Here is a 21,711-nt window from a genome sequence, read left to right as displayed (position 1 = left end):
GGATGCAAGATTGAATAAGAATGGAAGAGTAATGAAAAACAGCAAAATAGCTCGGTCAGCGGAGCGCGAGACTCTCAATCTCAGGTTCGTGGGTTCGAGACCCACCTTGGGCAAAAGATTCCTGCATTGTACGGGGTTGGACTAGATGACCCCTCGGGTTCCCTTCCCATTCTACAATTCTGTGATTCTAACTGCCACTGAGGGACCTTGCGTGCAGTGCGGGAGGAGAGCTTGGCAAAAGTTTCCTGGCGCTGTAAAAAATGGACGGTACATATAACCTGCAAGGCTCCCCCCTCCCCCCCAGGACTGAGAGGTGTGGGGGCTCAAATAGGCGATGAGCAGAGAGGGATGGGGGGGGCGCCTCTTGTATGCCCTCTTCTCACCCCTCTGTCGCAGCAGCAGTAGGACGACCCTCACCCAGGGATGCCAACTTGAATAAAATATGGGGGGGACGGGAACACGACAGGCAGGTAAACCTCGCTCCCCTAATCGATCACATTGAATGGACGTTCAGCCATTGAATGGATTCTCCTTCCTTGGAGGTATTTAAGCAGAGGTTGGCTGGTCATCTGTCATGGATGCTTTAGTTTTGATTTCTTCAATGTAGGGGGTTGGACTGGATGACCCTCGGGGGTCCCTTCCAACTCCACAATTCTATGATCTATGATTCTAGGGACCTCCATGGGCAGGGAGATACACCGCTCAGGTGCCACCACCGAGAAGGCCCTCCCTGCTGGACCACCCCCCTAGCTCTGCCCATCTTGGTACCCGAGGATGTCTATAGGGAGGAAGGAGGAGGCCTCTCGGATATTTGGGACCCGAGTCAATAACAGTATAAGCCAGGGGTCGGCAAACTTTTTCAGGGGGGGCCCGGTCCACTGTCCCTCACACCTTGTGGGGGGCCAGACTATATTTTGAAGAAAAAAAATGAATGATTTCCTATGCCCCACAAATAACGCAGAGATGCATTTTAAATAAAAGGACACATTCTACTCATGTAAAAACATGCTGCTTCCCGGACCGTCCGTGGGCTGGATTGAGAAGGGGATTGGGCCACATCTGGCCCCCGGGCCTTAGTTTGGGGAACCCTGGTATAAGCCTTTGGCCACCATCGGAGTCATGCGTACTTGGAAGTATGTCCTTTTGAGTGCAATGGGCCTTGCTCACTGTTTTCCACGTGAGGGCCGCTGTCCTTTCAAGGCAACCTTTCAAGGGCCGGTGATGGTGGACGGGGCAAGACGAGTTGGGGAGGTGGAGAGGCAAGAAGGTGTGGGGTGTGGAGGTGTGTGTATCCCACCCCACCTGTGCCCCCGCGCCCTCTGCTGCACCCCCGTCTCTCCCAGTGGTAAGCTTCGCGCCCAGCCGCTCACCCCACGCCACCCTCCCGTCCAGTTGGCACCCAAAGGCGTCGGCTCGGATTTCCCTCGGAACAATAACAAGTCTGGGGAAGCCATCAGGAGCTGATGGGGGGGGAGTGGGGGAGGCACACGCCGAGGGATGATGGCTTGGCCAGATGCGGGACGGGGAGCGCCAGGGGGGCCGGGCACAAAACCGACGGCGGGCCACTGCAGAGCCAGAGAGGCCCCTGGATCATGCGCTGCGTCTCTGCGCAGAGATCTGCCGGCTCTGGGGCGGTGCGGCTGCTGCAGACGCCCCCCACCCGGCAGAAGGAACAGACTTTGCCAAGCCGGCGGAGAAGAGGCGAAATATATATTAGTACCACTGTATTCTACTCTGGTCAAACCTCACCTGGAGTACTGTGTCCAGTTCTGGGCACCACAGTTCAAGAAGGATACTGACAAGCTGGAACGTGTCCAGAGGAGGGCAACCAAAATGGTCAAAGGCCTGGAAACGATGCCTTATGAGGAACGGCTTAGGGAGCTGGGTATGTTTAGCCTGGAGAAGAAAAGGTTAAGGGGTGATATGATAGCCATGTTCAAATATATAAAAGGATGTCATGAAGAGCAGGAGAAAGGTTGTTTTCTGCTGCTCCAGAGAAGCGGACACGGAGCAATGGATTCAAGCTACAGGAAAGAAGATTCCACCTAAACATTAGGAAGAACTTCCTGACAGTAAGAGCTGTTCGGCAGTGGAATTTGCTGCCAAGGAGTGTGGTGGAGTCTCTTTCTTTGGAGGTCTTTAAGCGGAGGCTTGACGGCCATCTGTCAAGAATGCTTTGATGGTTTTTCCTGCTTGGCAGGGGGTTGGACTGGATGGTCCTTGTGGTCTCTTCCAACTCTATGATTCTATGATTCTATGATTCTAAGAATTGCTTAATTGAAGGTCCCACTAGATCCCATAACATCTGTGCTGGGATCTGGGCACACAGATCTGGGATCTTGGGGGAGGTGGATCTGGGATCTTGGGGGAGGTGGAGCTGGGATCTTGGGGCGGTGGATCTGGGATCTTGGGGGAGGTGGATTTTCTGGACCCATTTAGGCCTGGATTCAGCACTGGGATGACTATCACCATCATCATCTCTCAGCCACTTTCCATGCAATCAGCCAAGATGTCCTTCTGGAATCTGGATTAGGATCCCGTGGGCTGGAGTTCCGCAGGATTGCACCTTCTCTACACAGCCCCCCGCTCCGTTCTGTTGGGCATCTGTGTGAAACCACTGGGCAGGGGTCTTCTGCAGTTTGGGGGTCCACTGTCATCCACACAGAGATGACACACAGATGGATGGCCCCTGTCCAGGATGCTTCCGTTGCGACTGCTGAGGGCTGGACTAGATGACCCCTTGGGATCCCTTCCAATGCTCCCATTCTATGATTCTGCAAGGCCCTCACACAAGCAAGGGAGGCGGAGGATAAGCTGAACTGGTTCCTGACCTTGGCAAGAGACTGGATGAGGGCCAGGAAACCGGAGCTTCATCCAGACAAGACAGAGGCGATGTTGGCAGGTGGTTCATCTCTGTTGCTCGGCCAGTTCCAAAGGGAGGAAGGAGCCGGCTGGTGATCTGGGGGTGAGCCTGGGCCTCTTGGGGGCTCAGCCCCTGTCTGGATCTACTGGAAGAATCAAAGATCACCCGTGTGGAAGCAATGATTCTTCAACATCAACTTCGTTGCACTGGTCTTGTTGTTCGGATGCTAAAAAGCAACTATTCTGTTCCAAACCTAAAAATGGAAAGCGTAATGCTGGTGGTCAACAAAAGAGACTCTCAAGGCAAATCTTTTTTAAAAATGTAGCATAAACAGTGACAACTGGGAAACACTGGCTTGCAAGTGCTCCAGTTGGAGAACAGCCTTTACCAAAGGTGTCATGGGCTTTGAAGACACTCGAACTCAGGACGCAAGGGAGAAACGTGCCAAGAGGAAGGCACGCTTGGCAAACCCTCATTGTGATCAGCTCCCGCCCAGAAACCAATGTCCCCACTGTGGAAGGACGTGTGGATTCAAAATTGGCCTCCACAGTCACTCACTGTTAAGGCCGTGTTTATGGAAGACAATCTTACTTGTCTACGAGGGGCTGCCAGAGAGAAAAAGAGGGATGTGGGTGACCTGGCTTCCACCTTCACAGTTAGATTGCTGCATTTTGCCTGCCCCAAGGCATGCCTGGGCTCTGCTTCGGCTTCTCCATTGAGAAAAAGGAAGCTTTTTGTTTCCTGCCTGCTCGAGAGAGCAGCCAGCGGCGCAGAGACTGCCTCTCAGTAAATAAATACGGGCAATGCCAGGGAATTTCGTCCTCAGGCTGGGTACCTTCAAAGCACGTCTGGAGCTCATGAAATCTTGCCTGGCTCTCGTGATGCTGAAACTCGCCCACACCCCGTGAAGCTGAAAGGCCTTGTTCGCGCAGCACAGTGTTAACCTATGGAACCTGCTGCCACAAGAGAAGACTAGGGATGGCTGCTAACCAAGGTGGCTGTGCTCTGGCTCCACAGTCCAGCGTAGCAATCCCAGTTGCTGGAAACTGCAGCAGGGGAGAGGGTCCTTGGGTTCGAATCCTGATTGTGGGTTTCTCCTGGGGTGCACCTGGTCGGCCGCTGTGAGAAGTAGATGGGCCACCGGCTTAATCCGGCAGAAATTTATTGCATTCTTATGTTGTGCACTAAATGTCTTCCTTGACTGGGTGGAAGACAGAGAGAGAATGTAGAAAACTAACTTACTGTTGTTGTTGTTTAGTCGTGTCCGACTCTTCGTGACCCCCTGGACCAGAGCACGCCAGGCACTCCTGTCTTCCACTGCCTCCTGCAGTTTGGTCAAACTCATGTTCGTAGCTTCGAGAACACTGTCCAACCATCTCGTCCTCTGTCGTCCCCTTCTCCTTGTGCCCTCCATCTTTCCCAACATCAGGGTCTTTCCCAGGGATTCTTCTCTTCTCATGAGGTGGCCAAAGTATTGGAGCCTCAGCTTCAGGATCTGTCCTTCCAGTGAGCACTCATGGCTGATTTCCTTCAGAATGGATAAGTTTGATCTTCTTGCAGGCCATGGGACTCTCAAGAGTCTCCTCCAGCACCATAATTCAAAAGCATCAATTCTTTGGCGATCAGCCTTCTTGATGGTCCAGCTCTCACTTCCATACATCACTACTGGGAAAACCATAGCTTTAACTATACAGACCTTTGTCGGCAAGGTGATGTCCCTGCTTTTTAAGATGCTGTCTAGGTTTGTCATTGCTTTTCTCCCAAGAAGCATGTGTCTTTTAATTTCGTGACTACTGTCACCATCTTCCTGACAGTAAGAGCTGTTTGACAGTGGAATTTGCTGCCAAGGAGTGTGGTGGAGTCTCCTTCTTTGGAGGTCTTTAAGCGGAGACTTGACAGCCATCTGTCAGGAATGCTTTGATGGTATTTCCTGCTTGGCAGGGGGTTGGACTGGATGGCCCTTGTGGTTTCTTCCAACTCTATGATTCTATGATTCTATGATCTGCAGTGATCATGGAATCCAAGAAAGTAAAATCTCTCACTGCCTCCATTTCTTCCCCTTCTATTCCATTAACTTACTGTACAAAGGGCCAAATGTACAGCTGTTGCTTGACTAACGTTTGCCTCTGGCCCCGCCCACCACCACCACCGGCCCTTGAAAGGTTGCCTTGAAAGGACGGCGGCCCTCAAGGCCAACCCCACTTACCTGGGAGCAAGCCCCATTGCACTCAAAAGGACATACTTCCAAGTAGGCATGACCCGGATGGTGGCCAAAGGCTTATACTGTTAACGACTCAGTTCCCAAATATCCGAGAGGCCTCCTTTCTGGGGTTGGGCTAGATGATTCTTTGGGTTCTCAATTCTATGATTCCGTTTCATAAAATCTATACTCACTGCTTGATTTTAAAATGAGAAAATAAACAACCCTAAAAGTAGTTTACGGAAGAGAGAAAAGCAATAAGAAAAGGGAAAATTAACAGCAATCCCTTAAGGCTTTTGAAAAAATTAAAATGGCAATTAAAAAACAAATGTTCTTAGTGGCCCTTTCCCTAAAAGTAAGTGGCCTCAATAGAGAAGGAGGTTTGTGTCCAGTGGCTGGTTCTGTAAGCTCACCTACAGCAGGAAGGATAACATGGCAAGATAGTGAAATAATAATCCTAATAATCGTAGAAAGATTGAAAAGAATCATAGAATGGTAGAGTTGGAGGGGACTACAGGGGTCACTTAGTCCAACCCCTGCATTGGAGGAATCCATGACCCTAAGACTGAGAGAGGGATGTGCTCTATCAGGTAAATTCCACAGTGGTAGAGTATTCACATGTTGTTGTTTAGTCGTTTAGTCGTGTCCGACTCTTCGTGACCCCATGGACCAGAGCACGCCAGGCACTCCTGTCTTGCACTGCCTCCCGCAGTTTGGTCAAACTCATGTTCGTAGCTTCGAGAACACTGTCTAACCATCTTGTCCTCTGTCGTCCCCTTCTCCTAGTGCCCTCCATCTTTCCCAACATCAGGGTCTTTTCCAAGGATTCTTCTCTTCTCATGAGGTGGCCAAAGTATTGGAGCCTCAGCTTCACGATCTGTCCTTCCAGGGAGCACTCAGGGCTGATTTCCTTAAGAATGGATAGGTTTGATCTTCTAGCAGTCCATGGGACTCTCAAGAGTCTCCTCCAGCACCATAATTCACATGTACAGCTCTCTAAATCACCCAGTCAGTCTTGACAAAGCAAAATAACCTTTTAAGCAGGTGCCAAAAAGAGCTCAGTGGAGGCGCCTGCCCGCCGGCTGTCAAGTGGCAGGGCGTTCCAAAGTGCATTGGTGCTGCTGCCCCACTGAAATAGATGCGGTTCTCACAAATACAGAGCGGGTCCTTATGTTGAAGGCCTTCATGCTGTGATGAACAGGTGACTCTCCTTGGAGGTTTTTAAGCCAAGATTGTATGCTTTAGCTGAGATTGCAAGGGGTTGGACTGGATGACCCTTGGGTCCCTTCTAATTCTATGATGACCCCCACACACACCTTGCGGCGTCTTGTGTGGTGCGTGCAGCTGCCTGTTCCCTGCGTTTCCTCCTCCCTCCTCCTCCCTCTTTCCTCGCTGGCGGTGTGCACAGGCGTGTGCCCAGCATCCGCCTGGCCGGGATCCACCTCCGGCGCCAAACAAAGACTCTTTTTCACGGCTCAGAGAGAGGAGATCGGAATGCTGATTGCTTTGGGCACACCTGAGATGCCAGCCTCCTTCCCATTCCCATGCAGCCTCCAGGCTCTTGGAGGGCCCCACATTTGTGGGGGGGGAGGGTGTTGTTCCATGGGGACCCCCTTTGTGGCACGCTGAGGGAGCAGCGAGACTGGGAGGGTCAAGGACCGGACCGGTGGTGACCCCGTGTGGGTTTGAGAGGTAGCGTGGCTCAGTGGTTAGAGAGAGAGCATCAGGCACAACTGTGTGAATGAGGAGGAGGAGGCTGCGCGGAGCCTGTGAAGACTGTCCTTCCTTCCTTCCCGCCAGATTCTGGAAGCCCCCCATTCGCTGATCCCGAGTTTCCTTCCTCCAGCAAATTGCAATGCAATTCTGGGCTGCATCAATAGGAGTATAGCATTTAGATCAAGGGAAGTAATAGTACCACTGTATTCTGCTCTGGTCAGACCTCACCTGGAATACTGTGTCCAGTTCTGGGCACCACATAGGGAGCTGGGTATGTTTAGCCTGGAGAAGAGAAGGTTAAGGGGTGATATGATAGCCATGTTCAAATATATAGAAGGATGTCATACAGAGGAGGGAGAAAGGTTGTTTTCTGCTGCTCCAGAGAAGCGGACATGGAGCAATGGATTCAAGCTACAAGAAAGAAGATTCCACCTAAACATTAGGAAGAATTTCCTGACAGTAAGAGCTGTTCGACAGTGGAATTTGCTGCCAAGAGTGTGGCAGAGTCTCCTTCTTTGGAGGTCTTTAAGTGGAGGCTTGACAGGCATATGTCAACAATGCTTTGATGGTGTTTCCTGCTTGGCAGGGGGTTGGACTGGATGGCCCTTGTGGTCTCTTCCAACTCTATGATTCCATGATTTTATGATAATCAGATTCTCTTCACCTTTCGCCCGACCCTCCCCACTTGTTCGAAGGGGCTGCCTTGGCTGATCCGTGCAGGGTTGCCACCTTTCCCGACTGGCTCTGCTCCTGTGCCAGTTTGTGCAAAAAGCAGGAAGATGAGCGAGAGCAGGGTATTTGGACCCGACCAGCAGGCTCTCCTGAAAGCAGAGGAGCAGGGCCAGGGGAAAAAGTTGGCAACTTAAGAGCAGCAGGAAGGGTCTGCGTGGGGTGAGGTGGGGGGCGGCAGGCCAGGTTTGTAACCCCCACATTTCCCATCTTCTCCTCTTCCCTCCTGCAGCCGAACCGGTGGACGTCTTGAAAGTGTTGCAGCTTCAGAACCAGCCCGAGGGCGTCCGCAAGACCACGGGCTTCTGCCCCAAGAGGCGCTCAGGATCGGGGCCCGATGTGGCCTACCGGATATCAAGGCAGGCGCAGATCAGCGCTCCCACCCGGCAGCTTTTCCCAGGTACGCAAGCGAAGTCTGTGTGTTTGGGGGTTCCTGTCACTTCCCCTCAATTTAGCCCAGGAGATAACACTGACTTCCAGGTTTGCAGTGTTTGAGAACCAAGGTGTCTGAGAACCAAGGTATCTGTATAAAGGGACCCCTGTACTTTAAATGTGCCAATGCTTCTCGTAGCTTAGACCCAGCCAGGTGGGCAGAATATTATTATTATTCATTCTTATTATGTGGGAAGCCTCCAAAATCATCCCTTTTATGGAAGGAAATGGGGGTCCCTGCAGTACAGTAACCGAGTGGCAAAGGTAAATTACAAGAATTGGCAGAAATGGCTTATTTAACAAATAATTTGAGGGGCAAATCAAAACAAAAATTGGCAGAAAATTGGGAAAGGTATAAAATATACCTTCAAAAGTATAGGTGTTAGTATTTGGTTGAATTTGAAGAATATTGGGGAAAGATAAGATTTAGATTTGAAGTTTGGTACATTAGAAGGTAAGGGCGTATTAGAAAATTGCAATAGAGATTCATACTGTGTTATGTGCGTTCGTCTTTAAAACCAAAATATACACCAGGAATTGACAGACAGGAAGTCCGTTAGGTGAATTAAAAACAAGTATAGAGGACATTGAATAGGCTCTCCTTCTCCTCCTATTCTCAATGTAGGGGAAAAGTAAGAGAAAAAACGACACAGACACTTAGATACAGTAAAAATATATTATTTAATGTATTCATATTATTGTTTAGTACATTTGTTATTGTTGTTTTAAAATATTTGGTTTAAACAGTATTAAAGATGGAAAAAATGAGAAAGGAAGAGAAGGGGGGTAGGGAAATGGGAGGGAAGGAGAGGGAGGGGGATATAGGGTAGTTATAAGTTTGATGTATTTTGATTCTGTATCTCGGTTGGAAAGTTTTGTATTTTGTATTCATATGTATTGGAAAAATAAAATTTATACAATTTTTTTAAAAAAACACCCCTTTTGTGGGGTTTGGTGGGTGTTGTGGAGCCCTCTTTAAACCCTCCCTCTGCTCTCCCCTCTCCCCCAGGCAAATTCCCAGAGGATTTCTCCATCATGGCTCTGGTGAAGCCCAAATCCGGACTCCAGGCGTTCCTCCTCTCCATCTACAACCAGCATGGCACCCAGCAGTTGGGGGTGGAGTTGGGCCGCTCCCCCGTCTTCCTCTATGAGGACCAGAGTGGGCGCCCTGCCCCAGAGGACTACCCCATCTTCCGAGGGGTCAACCTGGCCGACGGCAAGTGAGTGGCTCCCCCCCGACTTCCTTCTCTGCCCCCTCCATCGTCCCACTGCAGGGGGAAGGCCTTTGATATTATGGTTAAAACATACAACGCTAGACAATTACAGAATATAAAAATCAAAAATAAAACAAACACTCAGAGAATCGTCTCTGAATACAGCAACAGAACTCCTCAAAGTGTATTAATAATAATAATAATAATAATAATAATAATAATAATAATAATAATTTTTTATTTATACCCCGCCCTCCCCAGTCAAGAACCGGGCTCAGCGCGGCTCACACCAACAGAATTACAGTAAAACATAAAAACAATTAATTAAAATACAGATTAAAATACAGTATTAAAATTTAAAGTGCAGCCTCATTTCAAGTAGTCCATAAATCCAAGCCATGAGGGAGGAAAACACAGGGGTCAGGCTGAGTCTAACCCAAAGGCCAGGCGGAACAGCTCTGTCTTGCGGGCCCTGCGGAAAGATGACAAATCCCGCAGGGCCCTGGTCTCCTGGGAAAGAGCGTTCCACCAAGTTGGGGCCAGTACTGAAAAGGCCCTGGCTCTAGTAGAGGCCAATCTTGCCATCTTATGGCTCGGGATCTCCAGAGTATTGTTGTTTGTGGACCTTAAGGTCCTCCACGGGGCATACCAGGAGAAGCGGTCCCGTAGGTACGAGGGTCCCAAGCCGCATATGAGAAAACCACCACAATTTTAACAAACACCAAATATAATGCATGTTGTTGTTGTTGTTGTTGTTGTTGTTGTTGTTGTTTAGTCATTTAGTCATGTCCGACTCTTCGTGACCCCATGGACCATAGCACGCCAGGCACTCCTGTCTTGCACTGCCTCCCGCAGTTTGGTCAAACTCATGTTCGTAGCTTCAAGAACACTGTCCAACCATCTTGTCCTCTGTCGTCCCCTTCTCCTAGTGCCCTCCATCTTTCCCAACATCAGGGTCTTTTCCAGGGAGTCTTCTCTTCTCATGAGGTGGCCAGAGTATTGGAGCCTCAGCTTCAGGATCTGTCCTTCCAGTGAGCACTCAGGGCTGATTTCCTTAAGAATGGAGAGGTTTGATCTTCTTGCAGTCCATGAGACTCTCAAGAGTCTCCTCCAGCACCATAATTCAAAAGCATCAATTCTTCGGCGATCAGCCTTCTTTATGGTCCAGCTCTCACTTCCATATACTGTAATGCATAGTAACATCCATTGCCTGAGTTGTTGGCCACAAACACACACACACACACACACACACACACACACACACACACAGTATCAGCAGCAACTATGGTCTACAGGAGTTTATATAAAAGCAAGAGGAGGGGGAAAGAAAAATAATAATTAAAAGATGTGCTTTATACAAACCTTTGGCCTCTTGCTCAACCTGTGATTTCTGTGTCAGTTTTTCCAATAATACTGTATTTTCTGCCAGATTGCACTTTGGCTCTGGTCCGGGGTCAATAATTGCAATGATTTCCGTGTCCTGGCAATGGTCGTTCTTGCACCCGCAGTTAACAGAGATGTGTTACGAGTTCTTTATTTCTAATTCGTGAAATATTGTGACGTGTTTGTAAGAAACCAATATTTGGAAACATCAAGCAGGTCCCTTTGCTGGACTCTTTTCAGCCCCTGCTAAAAACGGTTTTGTTTGTGGGGAATCGTACTGTAGGAAGGAACCTCAAGGATCATCTAGTCCAACCCGCCCTGAAAGAGCTGCTGCCAGTCTGTGTAGACAATACTGATCCAGAGGGACTCACAGTCTTGCTCCATGGGAAGCGCCTTCCTGTGTTTCTACGTAGACCAATGTTGGCAGGTGTTCTAATCTGGTTTTTAGTTTATCAGTTCACTCAAATTATTTTTTGAAGGTTCAATATACTGTAGTTGTTCATTCTTAGCTGTGTTTTCCTGATAGCTCCATTGCTCCATTCTTGTTGTAAACAGTTTTTTTCCCCCATCTACTTTTTACCACCAAGCAGTGTATAAATTCTGAGAAATACAAGGTAAAATGAATTCAACCGCCTTAGGGACTCCACTCTGGAATTGTGTAGGTTTTGCTCCTACACAAAATTGGGAATTGTGTAGGTTTTGCAATTCCCAAAGCCAATGCAATTCTGGGCTGCATCAATAGGAGTATAGCATCTAGATCAGGGGACCCCAAACTAAGGCCCAGGGGCCGGATGCGGCCCAATTACCTTCTAAATCCGGCCCGCGGACGGTCAGGAAATCAACATGTTTTTACATGAGTAGAATGTGTCCTTTTATTTAAAATACACCTCTGGGTTATCTGTGGGGCATAGGAATTCGTTCATTTTTTTTTCAAAATATAGTCCGGCCCCCCACAAGGTCTGAGGGACAGTGGACCGGCCCCCTGCTGAAAAAGTTTGCTGACCCCTGATCTAGATCAAGGGAAGTCATAGTACCACTGTATTCTGCTCTGGTCAGACCTCAGCTGGAATGTGTCCAGTTCTGGGCACCACAGTTCAAGAAGGATACTGACAAGCTGGAACGTGTCCAGAAGAGGGCAACCAAAATGGTCAAAGGCCTGGAAACGATGCCTTATGAGGAACGGCTTAGGGAGCTGGGTATGTTTAGCCTGGAGAAGAGAAGGTTAAGGGGTGATATGATAGCCATGTTCAAATATATATAAAAGGATGTCGTATAGAGGAGGGAGAAAGGTTGTTTTCTGCTGCTCCAGAGAAGCGGACACGGAGCAATGGATTCAAAGTTCAAGAAAGAAGATTCCACCTAAACATTAGGAAGAACTTCCTGACAGTAAGAGCTGTTCGGCAGTGGAATTTGCTGCCAAGGAGTGTGGTGGAGTCTCCTTCTTTGGAGGTCTTTAAGCAGAGGCTTGACAGGCATATGTCAAGAATGCTTTGATGGTGTTTCCTGCTTGGCAGGGGGTTGGACTGGATGGCCCTTGTGGTCTCTTCCGATTCTATGATTCTATGATATCCTGCAAGGCAGGATGGGTTCCTTTCCTCTATAAACCTGTGCAGAAACCACCTGCTTGACTGTTGGACCCTCTCGTGGCCTCATCCTAATTTAATAATAATTTTATTATTTGTACCCCGTCCATCGGACTGGGTTTCCCCAGCCACTCTGTGCAGATTTCAGCACACACACAAAACATAATAAAACACCAAACATTAAAATCTTCCCTGTACAGGGCTGCCTGAGTTCAGATGTCTCCTAAAGGTGGCGTAGTTACTTATCTCCTTGACACCTGATGGGAGGGTTTCCAATAATAATAATAATAATAATAATAATAATAATAATTGTTGTTATTATTATTATTATTATTATTATTATTATTATTATTATTATTTTCCATCCTCCCATTCTGCCAGCGCTGCATTTCAATAAAGTCGAGGGAGTTCCAAACTGCAGGTGGCGCCATACTGAATACCAGCCCCCTTCTTATCCACGTGGAACTGGCATGATTACGCGGTGACTCCGACTTCATGCCGTTCTGTGACTCTGCGATTCCCCCCTATCCAGGTGGCATCGGGTGGCTCTGAGCATCAGCAAGAAGCAGGTGACCTTGATCCTGGACTGCAAGAAGAAAGTGACCCGCCCTTTGCCCCGCGGCAACCAGCCGGCCATCGACACGCGGGGCATCACCGTCTTTGGAACCCGGATCCTGGACGAGGAGGTCTTCGAGGTGGGTGGCCTTTCCCGCTCTCTCCCGCTGCTCCTTCGGCCTGTGGGTGCCAGGCTCTCCAACCTCTTCCTTTGGCTTCCGCCCCGCAGGGTGACATCCAGCAGCTGCTCATCTCCTCCAGCCCCCAAGCAGCCTACGACTTCTGCGAACACTTCAGCCCCGACTGCGACGTGAAGGCCTCGCAGAAGCCCCAAGCGCAGGAGGCCCAGAGGAACCCCAGCAGGCCTGAGGTGAGGTGAGGGGCACGGAGGAGCCAGGTTTCAGGAAAGGGGTCCACGCCTCGCCCCCCCTTCCACCTCCTCAGCATCCTTGCCGGGCAGCGGGGCTTGGGGAAAGGTCTGTTTCCTTCTGGGAGGAGGAACCCAGGAGGCGGTTCTGTGTTCGAATCACGGTATGAACCCTCGCCTGCCCTCCTGGGAGGGGGGTTGTTGTTGAGGGCAGACAGCTGGGAAAGTGGTGACGTCTTTCTAACCCATCCCAAAGGCCCCTGGTTCAAGTTTGGAACTTGGGAGAGATCTGTGCAGACGAGGGTCCAATTCTGTACAGAACAGCTTCCTAGGATGCTAAAGCTGCCCGGACTGTGCCAGGAGAGGGAAAGGAAACTATTTTGCAGGCAGCAAAATGACGCAAAGGAAACACCTTTTCCACGTGCCAGATTCTTAAGGTCAACCACAGCAAAAATCTGCCTCTCTTTCAGAACATCTTCTTTCTTCAGGGAATTTTCCACCTTCGTTCTGACTCAGGGCATTTCGTTCATTCCTTGTGTTTCGGAGCAAGGCCAGGCTCCCCTTTCGGCCAGCCCAAAGATGGAATTGTGGCGTCGGAAGGGACCCTCTGCGGTCATCTAGCCCAACCCCTTGCAATCCAGGAAGCACAGCTAAAGGCTGGCACTGCGATTTCGCCTCCTGGCAGTTCTTAACGCCCCCTTTTGCCGGTGGATATGGAGTGCAGGATTGTGTCCATGTTGCACCTGAAGAGGAAGCAGGTTGCTAAATTGGGGTGATTATTGAGAACGATTTTACATATTGGTATTTTGGTGGACTAGCAATGAGCTCCCTTCGTTATAATGATGAAAGGGCAAGAACTCTCATACACAAGCTTGAGCACATTGTTGACCGTTGGCAACTTTAGCTGTGATTCCTTCATTGCAGGGGGCTGGACTAGATAACTCTTAGGGTCCCTTCCAAAACTGCAATTCTATGAACTTTTCGGAACATTTCAGGTGATCAAAGAAATCTCATTCCATTAACCACCTGCTGCATTTTAACTGATGGATTAAATCTGCTTTCATTTTCATATGTAGAGTGGAAGAGGCTCCAGTTTCTACCACCTGCATTATTAAGCAGCTTGCTTAATCCAGCCAAGGGTTTTTAGTTGATCAATTTAACCAACTAATTGACAGATCAGCTTTGCAAACCTGGTGAATTATCAGTCGGGAAGCGGGCAAATACTGGATTCCCTCTCAAATCGTTTCCTTTTCCTTTTTGAGGTTTCTTAGGATTAACTTTCCCTCCCATGTTTGCTTTTCAGGGGGGTGGCAATGATCAGTGCCACTGAATCCGCAGGAAAAAGCCCCCCCCCAAACATAGCTGCCAAGTTATCCCTTTTTTTAAGGGATTTTCCCTTATGCTGAATAGGCTTCCTCGTGAGAAAAGGGAAAACTTGGCAGCTATGGGGCCCCCAAACCTCTTGCTGGTGTTTCGAAAGGGTGGAGCGCAGGAAACCGCTTGCCACTTCCCCAATCCAGTATTTTTTGGAGTTAAAAAAGAGAGGAGAGTGTCTTCAGGGAGCTCAAAGCCCCCGAGGTTGCACCCCTTGTTTCTAGAAAGGCAGGGAGCACCCAGCACCCGTTTGCGGGAAGGGTTCTCAACCGCTGGGGACTGGCGGATCTCTGCAGCCATTTATGGTTTTTTTGTTCTGTTTTTGAAGAAACCGCTTCTCTTGCTCTCCCTCAGTACTTTGGTGAGGACCTGCAGGACTATGACACCTACCCCTACTATTACGGGCCTAGCGAGGGCGGACTGCCTCTGGGGGGCGCCAGTGAGCAGGTAAAGGGAGCGGTGCCGTGGTGCTCCTCCCCAGAAATGTCCGTCCGTCCGTCCTCGTACCTGAGTCTTGTCCTTGTCATGTGGTTGTGGAATAGTCCACCTGTCTGTCTTGTCCACCTGTCCATCAGTCCGTCCATCCATCCATCCATTTATCAATGTCTATGCATTACCTTGCCTTTAATTTAGCAGCTTGGGGGGCAACCCCCCCCCACTAGTTTCTTCCAGAGATGAACAGCCAAGGAGAGAGTAGAGTCTGGGGAGTTATCCAGGCAGATTGAGGGAGTGTGGGTTGGGAAATAGTCATTGCTGGAGACTGGCAGGATCATGACTGTCCTTGGGTGGATAATAGCTGAGTTGCAGGCAAACCTTATTATTATTAAAATTCCTTCCAGCAGCACCTTAGAGACCAACTAAGTTTGTCGTTGGCATGAGCTTTCATGTGCATGCACACTTCTTCAGATACTTGCACAGGTATCTGAAGAAGTGTGCCTGCACACGAAGGAAGCCCGCTTGCTCGCTCCTCTAGCAGCCGCAACCCGGGCTTGCGTCGTTCAGCCTGTGTGGAGTTCACTCGCGGTTGCGCTGCATCATATCCCACGTAGTCCATTGGGAACGCCAGAGCCCATGATGCAGCGTGGCCGTGGCTGAAACACGAACATGCATTAGTATCTGGGGCAATGCAGAATCGGTGGGTTAGTTGCAGTGAGGAAAACCACAATCTTACGGGTTTTCTGCAGAAATATATGGAGCTGTAGGCTGTGGAATTCATTCTGAACCAAAACAAAAGACCATAATAAGAAATATCCTTCTGTAGTTCCTATACAAGTGGAAGGCTGTGAATATTTACTTGGAAGTGGGTTTCAGTGGGCTGGTTGAGGAGAAACGCTAAACCATAGTTTAGTGTTTGGAGGGCATGCTCTGCCCCAATTTGGCCACAAGAAGCAGCTCAGAAGTTTTTTCTCCTGTGTTCAGTTAAGCCCACCTTGCTGTGTTTTCCAAACCGGGGGGGGGGGGGGGGAGAGCAACTGTGCTTAGTGCAAAGAAGGCAGCTTCAAACCACAGTTTACGAAGCTCTTCCACTGACGGTGGTTGGGATTAACCACGGTTTAGGGTTTGGCCGCAGCTGAATCATCCCTGGCAGGCGGCTGCTCATGTTTCTCATTTGCTTTTGCTTCCTGCTCCTCCCCTCTTCCTCCTCCATCGCCATCTTCATCACCCCGTCCTCTGTGGTCGTTTGCCCACGCCGTGCTCCTCGCTGCCGCCGCTGCCAGAAACCGGCCAAGGGGAAGCCCCCCGCCAAGCCCAAAGCGAAGCCGACGCAGCCCCAGAAACGCCAGCTCGCGGGCACAGCGCCCGCCTACGCCGCCAAGACCGGCTCAAAAAACGGCCCCAAGTACCCCGGCAACGGGAAGTCCAGCGGGAAGGCCGGCAGCGCCAAGGCAACCACGAAAAAAACCCCGGGCAAATCGGGGGGCCAGGCCCACGCTGGCGCCACCGGAGCCCGGAAGCCAGGGAACGGCTACCAGCAGGTAGAGCCACAGGGGAGGGGTTGCAGAGTGCTGCCTGGCCCCCCTGAAACCACCCCACTGCCCCTTCATCTGCCTGTGTCTCTGTCTGCGTCTCCCCACCTCCACGTGTCTTTGTGTTAACCGTGCCACGAACTGCATGCCGGGCTGTTGGGGGGCACCAAGAGAAAGGAGCCACGAAACTTCGGAAGGGCTCCCCCATCCTCTCTTGGGAGGGGCGGCCGGATTGGGATTTGACTTTCCCTCAACCTTCCGGGAAACGAGAACCCACATCCGTGCCAGTGGCCCTATCCTAAGTTCGGACTTCTCTTGTGCTTTTCCTTTCCCCCAAATGGACACCTGCCCCCCCCCAATTGCTGGCATCCTTGTCCAGCTTGCAGGTGGGGGGGTGAGATTCTGCTCCCCGAGATCCATTTGTCTCCCTGAGGGAAAATGATCCCGGATGAGGAACGCTCCTCGCAGAATTGCTGAGTTGGACGGGGCCCCAAAGGGTCATCCAGACCAACCCACAGCCATCTCCTCCTCCTTCCTCCCGGGACTCGAGAGGAGTTTGGATGAACTAACCATGTCTGCATATTTTTTTTCTCTCCTTCCTTTCCCCTGTCTGGTCTGTTTCCTTTTTCAATCCATCCTCTCCCTCTCCCACTCGTTCGTTCGCCCCACAATGTGACGGCTGTGTCTCCCCCTCTCTTGGGCATCTTCTCTGCCCCTCCACGAACACATTCTTCCTTTCCTTCCTCAACACACCAACTCTGCCCCTCCTTCCTCCATACATACCCAACCAACCACACACACTGCAATGCTTTCCTCTTCCCCTCCCTGGCTCGTCACTCTTTCCTCCGCTGCCACCACTTTGCTGTACCCCCTCTCAAGGATGTGGGCCTGCTCCCCACAGAGGAGCCCTGGGGGGCCCACGAGTACCTTGACTACACCTTGCCTCCCGAGGCGGAAGAGACGTATTGGGAAGAGGGCCCCACACAGGAAGCGTCCCTACCTGTTGCCTCGTCGCCACGGGGAGAGGTAAATGTGCCTCTAGCACCCGCGTCCTGGCGGGCCAACCTGATACGGAAGGGCGTTTGCTCCCTGGTTGGGTGGGCAATGCAGGATCCGCAAGAGAGGAGCCAGGACTCCTGGGTTCTGTGGGGAGGAGAGCCCCAATGGGCTTGAGGCCCCGGACTCCTGGGTTCTCAGGAAGAGCAGGGTGAATTGACAGGCGAGGGGAAGAGCCCTCTGAGCTCAGGGGTTTTGAGTGCAGGTGGTCCCCCAGCAGGTAGAGCTAGGGAAAACCCCCTGGGCATGATGGGAGTTGTAGTCTCAAGGCAATGGGTGGAGCCCTGCAGCAGCTTCCTCTGCCCCCTTGCTGCTGCTCTGGCAGGCTGGTTGGGCAGGAGACTCCCCCAAGAATGACACATGGGTGGGTGGGCACCAGCCCCATTCGCCCCCCCCTAACGTATCCATGGGTTCCCACCCTGCCCGGGGGCCAGGAGGAAGCGCCCAGCCCACGTCCCGCCAAGGAAGAGGCGTTCACCGAAGAGGAGGTCCCCGGCGTGGGGCTGGAGTACGAGTACGCCTATAGGAGCTATGGCGAGGGGGCCGAGCCGTCGGAGCTGGGGCCTGTGCTCTCGGCCGAGACCCCCCACGGCGAAGGCGTAAGTGGGGTGCTGACGGCTCCCTGGAGGCCCTCTGGCGTTCTTTGCCGCGCCTTCCTGTTCTGTTGGGTCCACTTCCTGTTGGTTGTGCTTGTCTGTGATGTCACTTCCTCTTGCCCGGGGTTGGCTTACGGAATGGTTTCGGCCTTGTCCTCTTGCTCTTGTTTCGGTGTTTTATCCGCAACCCGTTTCTGTTTCTTCCTCTTTCGGTTCTCCGCCAGGACACTCCTTCTTTCCCGACAGCTTTGGTTTGCAGTTCCTGATGGGCATGTGGCTGTGGATTCAGTTTGCTGATGTCACTTCCTGTTTGAGGAGGGCCATTTCCTGCTGCCTGCGCACCCCCTCCTGTTTCGAAGTCGCCACTTCCTCCTGCCTTTGCCACCGTTCACCACCAGGTGGCGGTAGCACTTCCTGTTCCGTTCGCAACCCTTCCCACTTCCTATGACCCTCCTCTTTGTCTGATGACATCATTTCCTGCTATTGGCAGGTGCTGGATGTTTTGTCATGCTGCCTGTCTAGGTTGCTGCCATTTCCTGCTGCGCTCTTTTCTGAAGTTCCTCTTTAGTTATTATTTCAAGCTGTCCAGCCATTTGTGCAACTCGTTCCTGTGATGCCATTTCTCTGCGTGGCGATGTCATTTCCTGTGATGTCATTTCCTTCCTTGTTGACGTGTCCTGCAACACAGTCTACGTAGAAATGGGCTGCCGTCCTGCAGCAATGGCAGGAGGGAAGCTGCCTCCCTGTTCTGTGATGTCATCACGTGCCCTATGATGTCATCGCACTGCAGGACCATTTCTGCAGACGGTCTCCCCTTCCCTGGCATGGTTCAAGCGCTGGAACTCAGTTACCAGTTTGGGGGGGAGGGCCGAAAGCCCCCAAATGGGACACGGTAACTTGTCAGTCCACACTGCCATCTTGGAAGGCATCCCCTTCCCCCTTCTTCCCCACACCTTGGCCCTCAACCTCACACCCCTTTCGACCTCCGAATCTTCATGTGCAGAATTTTGCGGGAAGAGCTGTGGGATTCAGAGGCTCCCTGGTCACAATCAAGCGGCGTATAAATTTTATGAAATTAAAAAAAGACCCAGGGTACATAGAGTTAATTTTTATCTAAATTTAGAAGGAATGGGGGCAATCACCACACTTTTAATTTTTTAAAATAATAATAATAATGACAATGTATGCTTTTAGCCAGCTGAATTCTACTCAGAGTAGAGCCATTGAAGGGAGTCACATCCATCTATTCCAGTGGGTTTACTCTGAGTAGGATGAACCTGAAAAATGCTCTCCACCAGAGCTCATGCATTTACCCCTTTTCCACTTTTACTCAAGGCCCTACTCAGACCTTACTACAGATTTACTCTGAGTTTCCTCCAGCTGGTTTATTTATGTGTGTGCCCCCCGCCCCTTTCTTTCTCAGTCCATTTTGACAACAGATCCCTTTTTGTTCGTCTGTAGCTCCGGCCCTCGTCGTTTGCTTCCATGAAAAACAAACGGCAGCTTGACTCCCCTCCTGCCCCACCTTTCAGCTGCAAACCAGCAATCGCCCTTTTTAGATGAGCATAGAATCATGGAATTGGAAGTGGTACCCCCCCCCCCAGGGTCATCTAGTCCAACCCTCTGCAATGTGGGAACCTCGGTCCTTTGGGGCCCGTTTAGCAGCTGCTCACCAACATAGGCTTGGCTTTAAGTCCACGTCGCCAAGCTGCCCGCTTCGCAGGGGGTTGGTCTGGATGGCCCTTCCCAGTTGATTGCAGGCGGTTCCTTTTCCCCCAGAGAGCCCCTCCTCTCCCCGCCCGCACTGAACTGCTTCTGTGAAGCCCCCCATGTGTGGACATCCCCCCCCACTTTTTGCACCCAGGGGTTGGGGGTGGGGGTGGTTGAGCCCGTGGCTCCATCCTGTTGACTGGCCCCCTCTGTGCGGCTACATGTCTGCTTCCCCCAGGCCGTCCGAGGAGCCAGAGGCTACAAAGGAGAGAAGGGAGAGCCAGCTGTCTTCGAACCCGTAAGTTCCTGGAGGGGAGGGGGTCCTGGCCTGGCCTGGCCTGGATGGGGGCGGGGGGGGGTGTCATTTCGGACTGTGTGTGTGTGTGAGAGAGAGAGAGAGAGAGAGAGAGAGAGAGAGAGAGAGAGAGAGAGAGAGAGAGAGAGAGAGAATTACGGTTGCCATCTTCCAAAAGGTGAACACCCCCCCCAAAAGTTGCTCAGCCCTTTTTTTGGGCAAAGTTGTCGAACCTTTTTAGCAAAATCCTCCCAGACGTTTTTGCCGGTTTTTGAAAATTCTGCCGTTTCCGATGTGCGAATCCCGGCTATGTATGGGATATTCCAGGTGTGGGGGAGCCCTTCCCAACATCCGCCGGTCTAGGCAGGCTGCAACGGGTGGGAGGTCTCCTTGAGGCCTCTTCCATCTCTACACTTCCACGATGGATGCAAATACAGTGGTACCTTGGTTTACAACCATAATCCGTTCCGGAGGTCCGTTTGTAAACCAAAACAGGCTGTAACCCAAGGCGCGTTTTCGCCAATGGGGTCTCCAAAAGAAAATTGTTCGCAATCCCCGCAAAATGGGTTGTAATCCAAAAAAAAGTTTGCAAACTGGGACACGCACTTCCGGGTTTTGACGTGTTTGTGATCTAAAGTGTATGCAAACCAGACTGTTTGCAAACCAAGGTACCACTGGTAGAAAGGAGCTTGCTTGGAGGTCTCCCGAATCCCGCAGTTTCTTTCCGCTTCTAATCTGCATGACCTCCTTCCTCGTTTTGCACAAGTCAGTCTGTTGTGTGCAAGGCCTGGTTTTCGCAAAGCCCCGACCCTTGGAAGGAGGCATGCCCTGCTAAGCTCCAGCACCTTAGGTTCGAATAATTGTTGAGTTGGAAGGGGACTGCCAAGGGTCATCTAGCCCTACCCCCTGCCTTGCTGCCCTGATGCTTCGCCTCCATGAGGTCTAGCAGCTTGCTTCTGCCCCGCCCAGGTCTCTTTTGAGATTGTGGCAAAGGCTGGCCAGACTCCCCAAAGGGAAGCCCAGAAGCCAGGGGGATCTGAGCCGCAACACTTTCTCAACTGGGATTATTCAGAGGTGTTTCTGGAAAACGCAGCCCACAGTGGAGTCATTCGGCTGACCCTCACTTGGCGCCATCCAGTAATACATATTTCATATCCCTGTAGGTTTTAATTTGATTAATAATATCGGGAAGGTAACCCGTCTAGAGGGCGGAAAACTCTGGTCCTAAACCTCCACTGTCCTATGGAGAAGTAGAGGCTCAGGAGTAAACCCGACACAAATCCAGAGTGGAGTCCCTAAGACAGTCGTAGAGTTGAATGGGACCCCCAGGGGTCATCCAGTCCAACCCCCATTGGCTTTGGTTGTTTCCATTCATTACGTAGGCTGCGTTGAGCGCATCACTGAGTGCACAAGACCAGGATGCAAACAGCTCAGAGAGCCCGTGTGGTGTAGTGGTTAAGAGCGGTGGACTCGTAATCTGGGGAACCGGGTTTGTGTCTCCGCTCCTCCACATGCAGCTGCTGGGTGACCTTGGGCTAGTCCCACTTCTCTGAAGTCTCTCAGCCTCACTCAGCTCACAGAGTGTTTGTTGTGGGGGAGGAAGGGAAAGGAGAATGTTAGCCGCTTTGAGACTCCTTCGGGTAGTGATGAAGTGGGATATCAAATCCAAAC

General features: G+C 51.0%; 2 protein-coding genes across 2 annotated transcripts in view; both read left to right on the top strand.

The window, feature by feature from the left end:
• The window catches only part of LOC118081372 (class II histocompatibility antigen, M alpha chain), a 129,661-nt gene that overhangs the window by 95,723 nt on the left and 12,227 nt on the right, over positions 1–21,711 (top strand). The gene's annotated exons all lie outside the window — the stretch shown is intronic.
• Positions 3,667–21,711, top strand: part of COL11A2 (collagen type XI alpha 2 chain) — a 73,037-nt gene continuing 54,992 nt past the window's right edge. The window contains exons 1-9 of the mRNA XM_088662572.1: positions 3,667–3,694; positions 7,741–7,908; positions 8,950–9,160; positions 12,653–12,815; positions 12,905–13,045; positions 16,135–16,392; positions 17,263–17,409; positions 17,874–18,038; positions 19,984–20,043. Coding sequence (XP_088518698.1) covers positions 3,667–3,694; positions 7,741–7,908; positions 8,950–9,160; positions 12,653–12,815; positions 12,905–13,045; positions 16,135–16,392; positions 17,263–17,409; positions 17,874–18,038; positions 19,984–20,043 — 1,341 coding nt within the window. The remainder of the gene's footprint in view (positions 3,695–7,740; positions 7,909–8,949; positions 9,161–12,652; positions 12,816–12,904; positions 13,046–16,134; positions 16,393–17,262; positions 17,410–17,873; positions 18,039–19,983; positions 20,044–21,711) is intronic.

The sequence above is a fragment of the Zootoca vivipara genome, chromosome 2, assembly GCF_965207765.1.
Source record: "Zootoca vivipara chromosome 2, rZooViv2.hap1.1, whole genome shotgun sequence".
Taxonomy (NCBI): domain Eukaryota; kingdom Metazoa; phylum Chordata; class Lepidosauria; order Squamata; family Lacertidae; genus Zootoca; species Zootoca vivipara.
The sequence above is the reverse complement of the archived record's forward strand: the minus strand, read 5'-3'. Positions and strand labels throughout refer to the sequence as shown.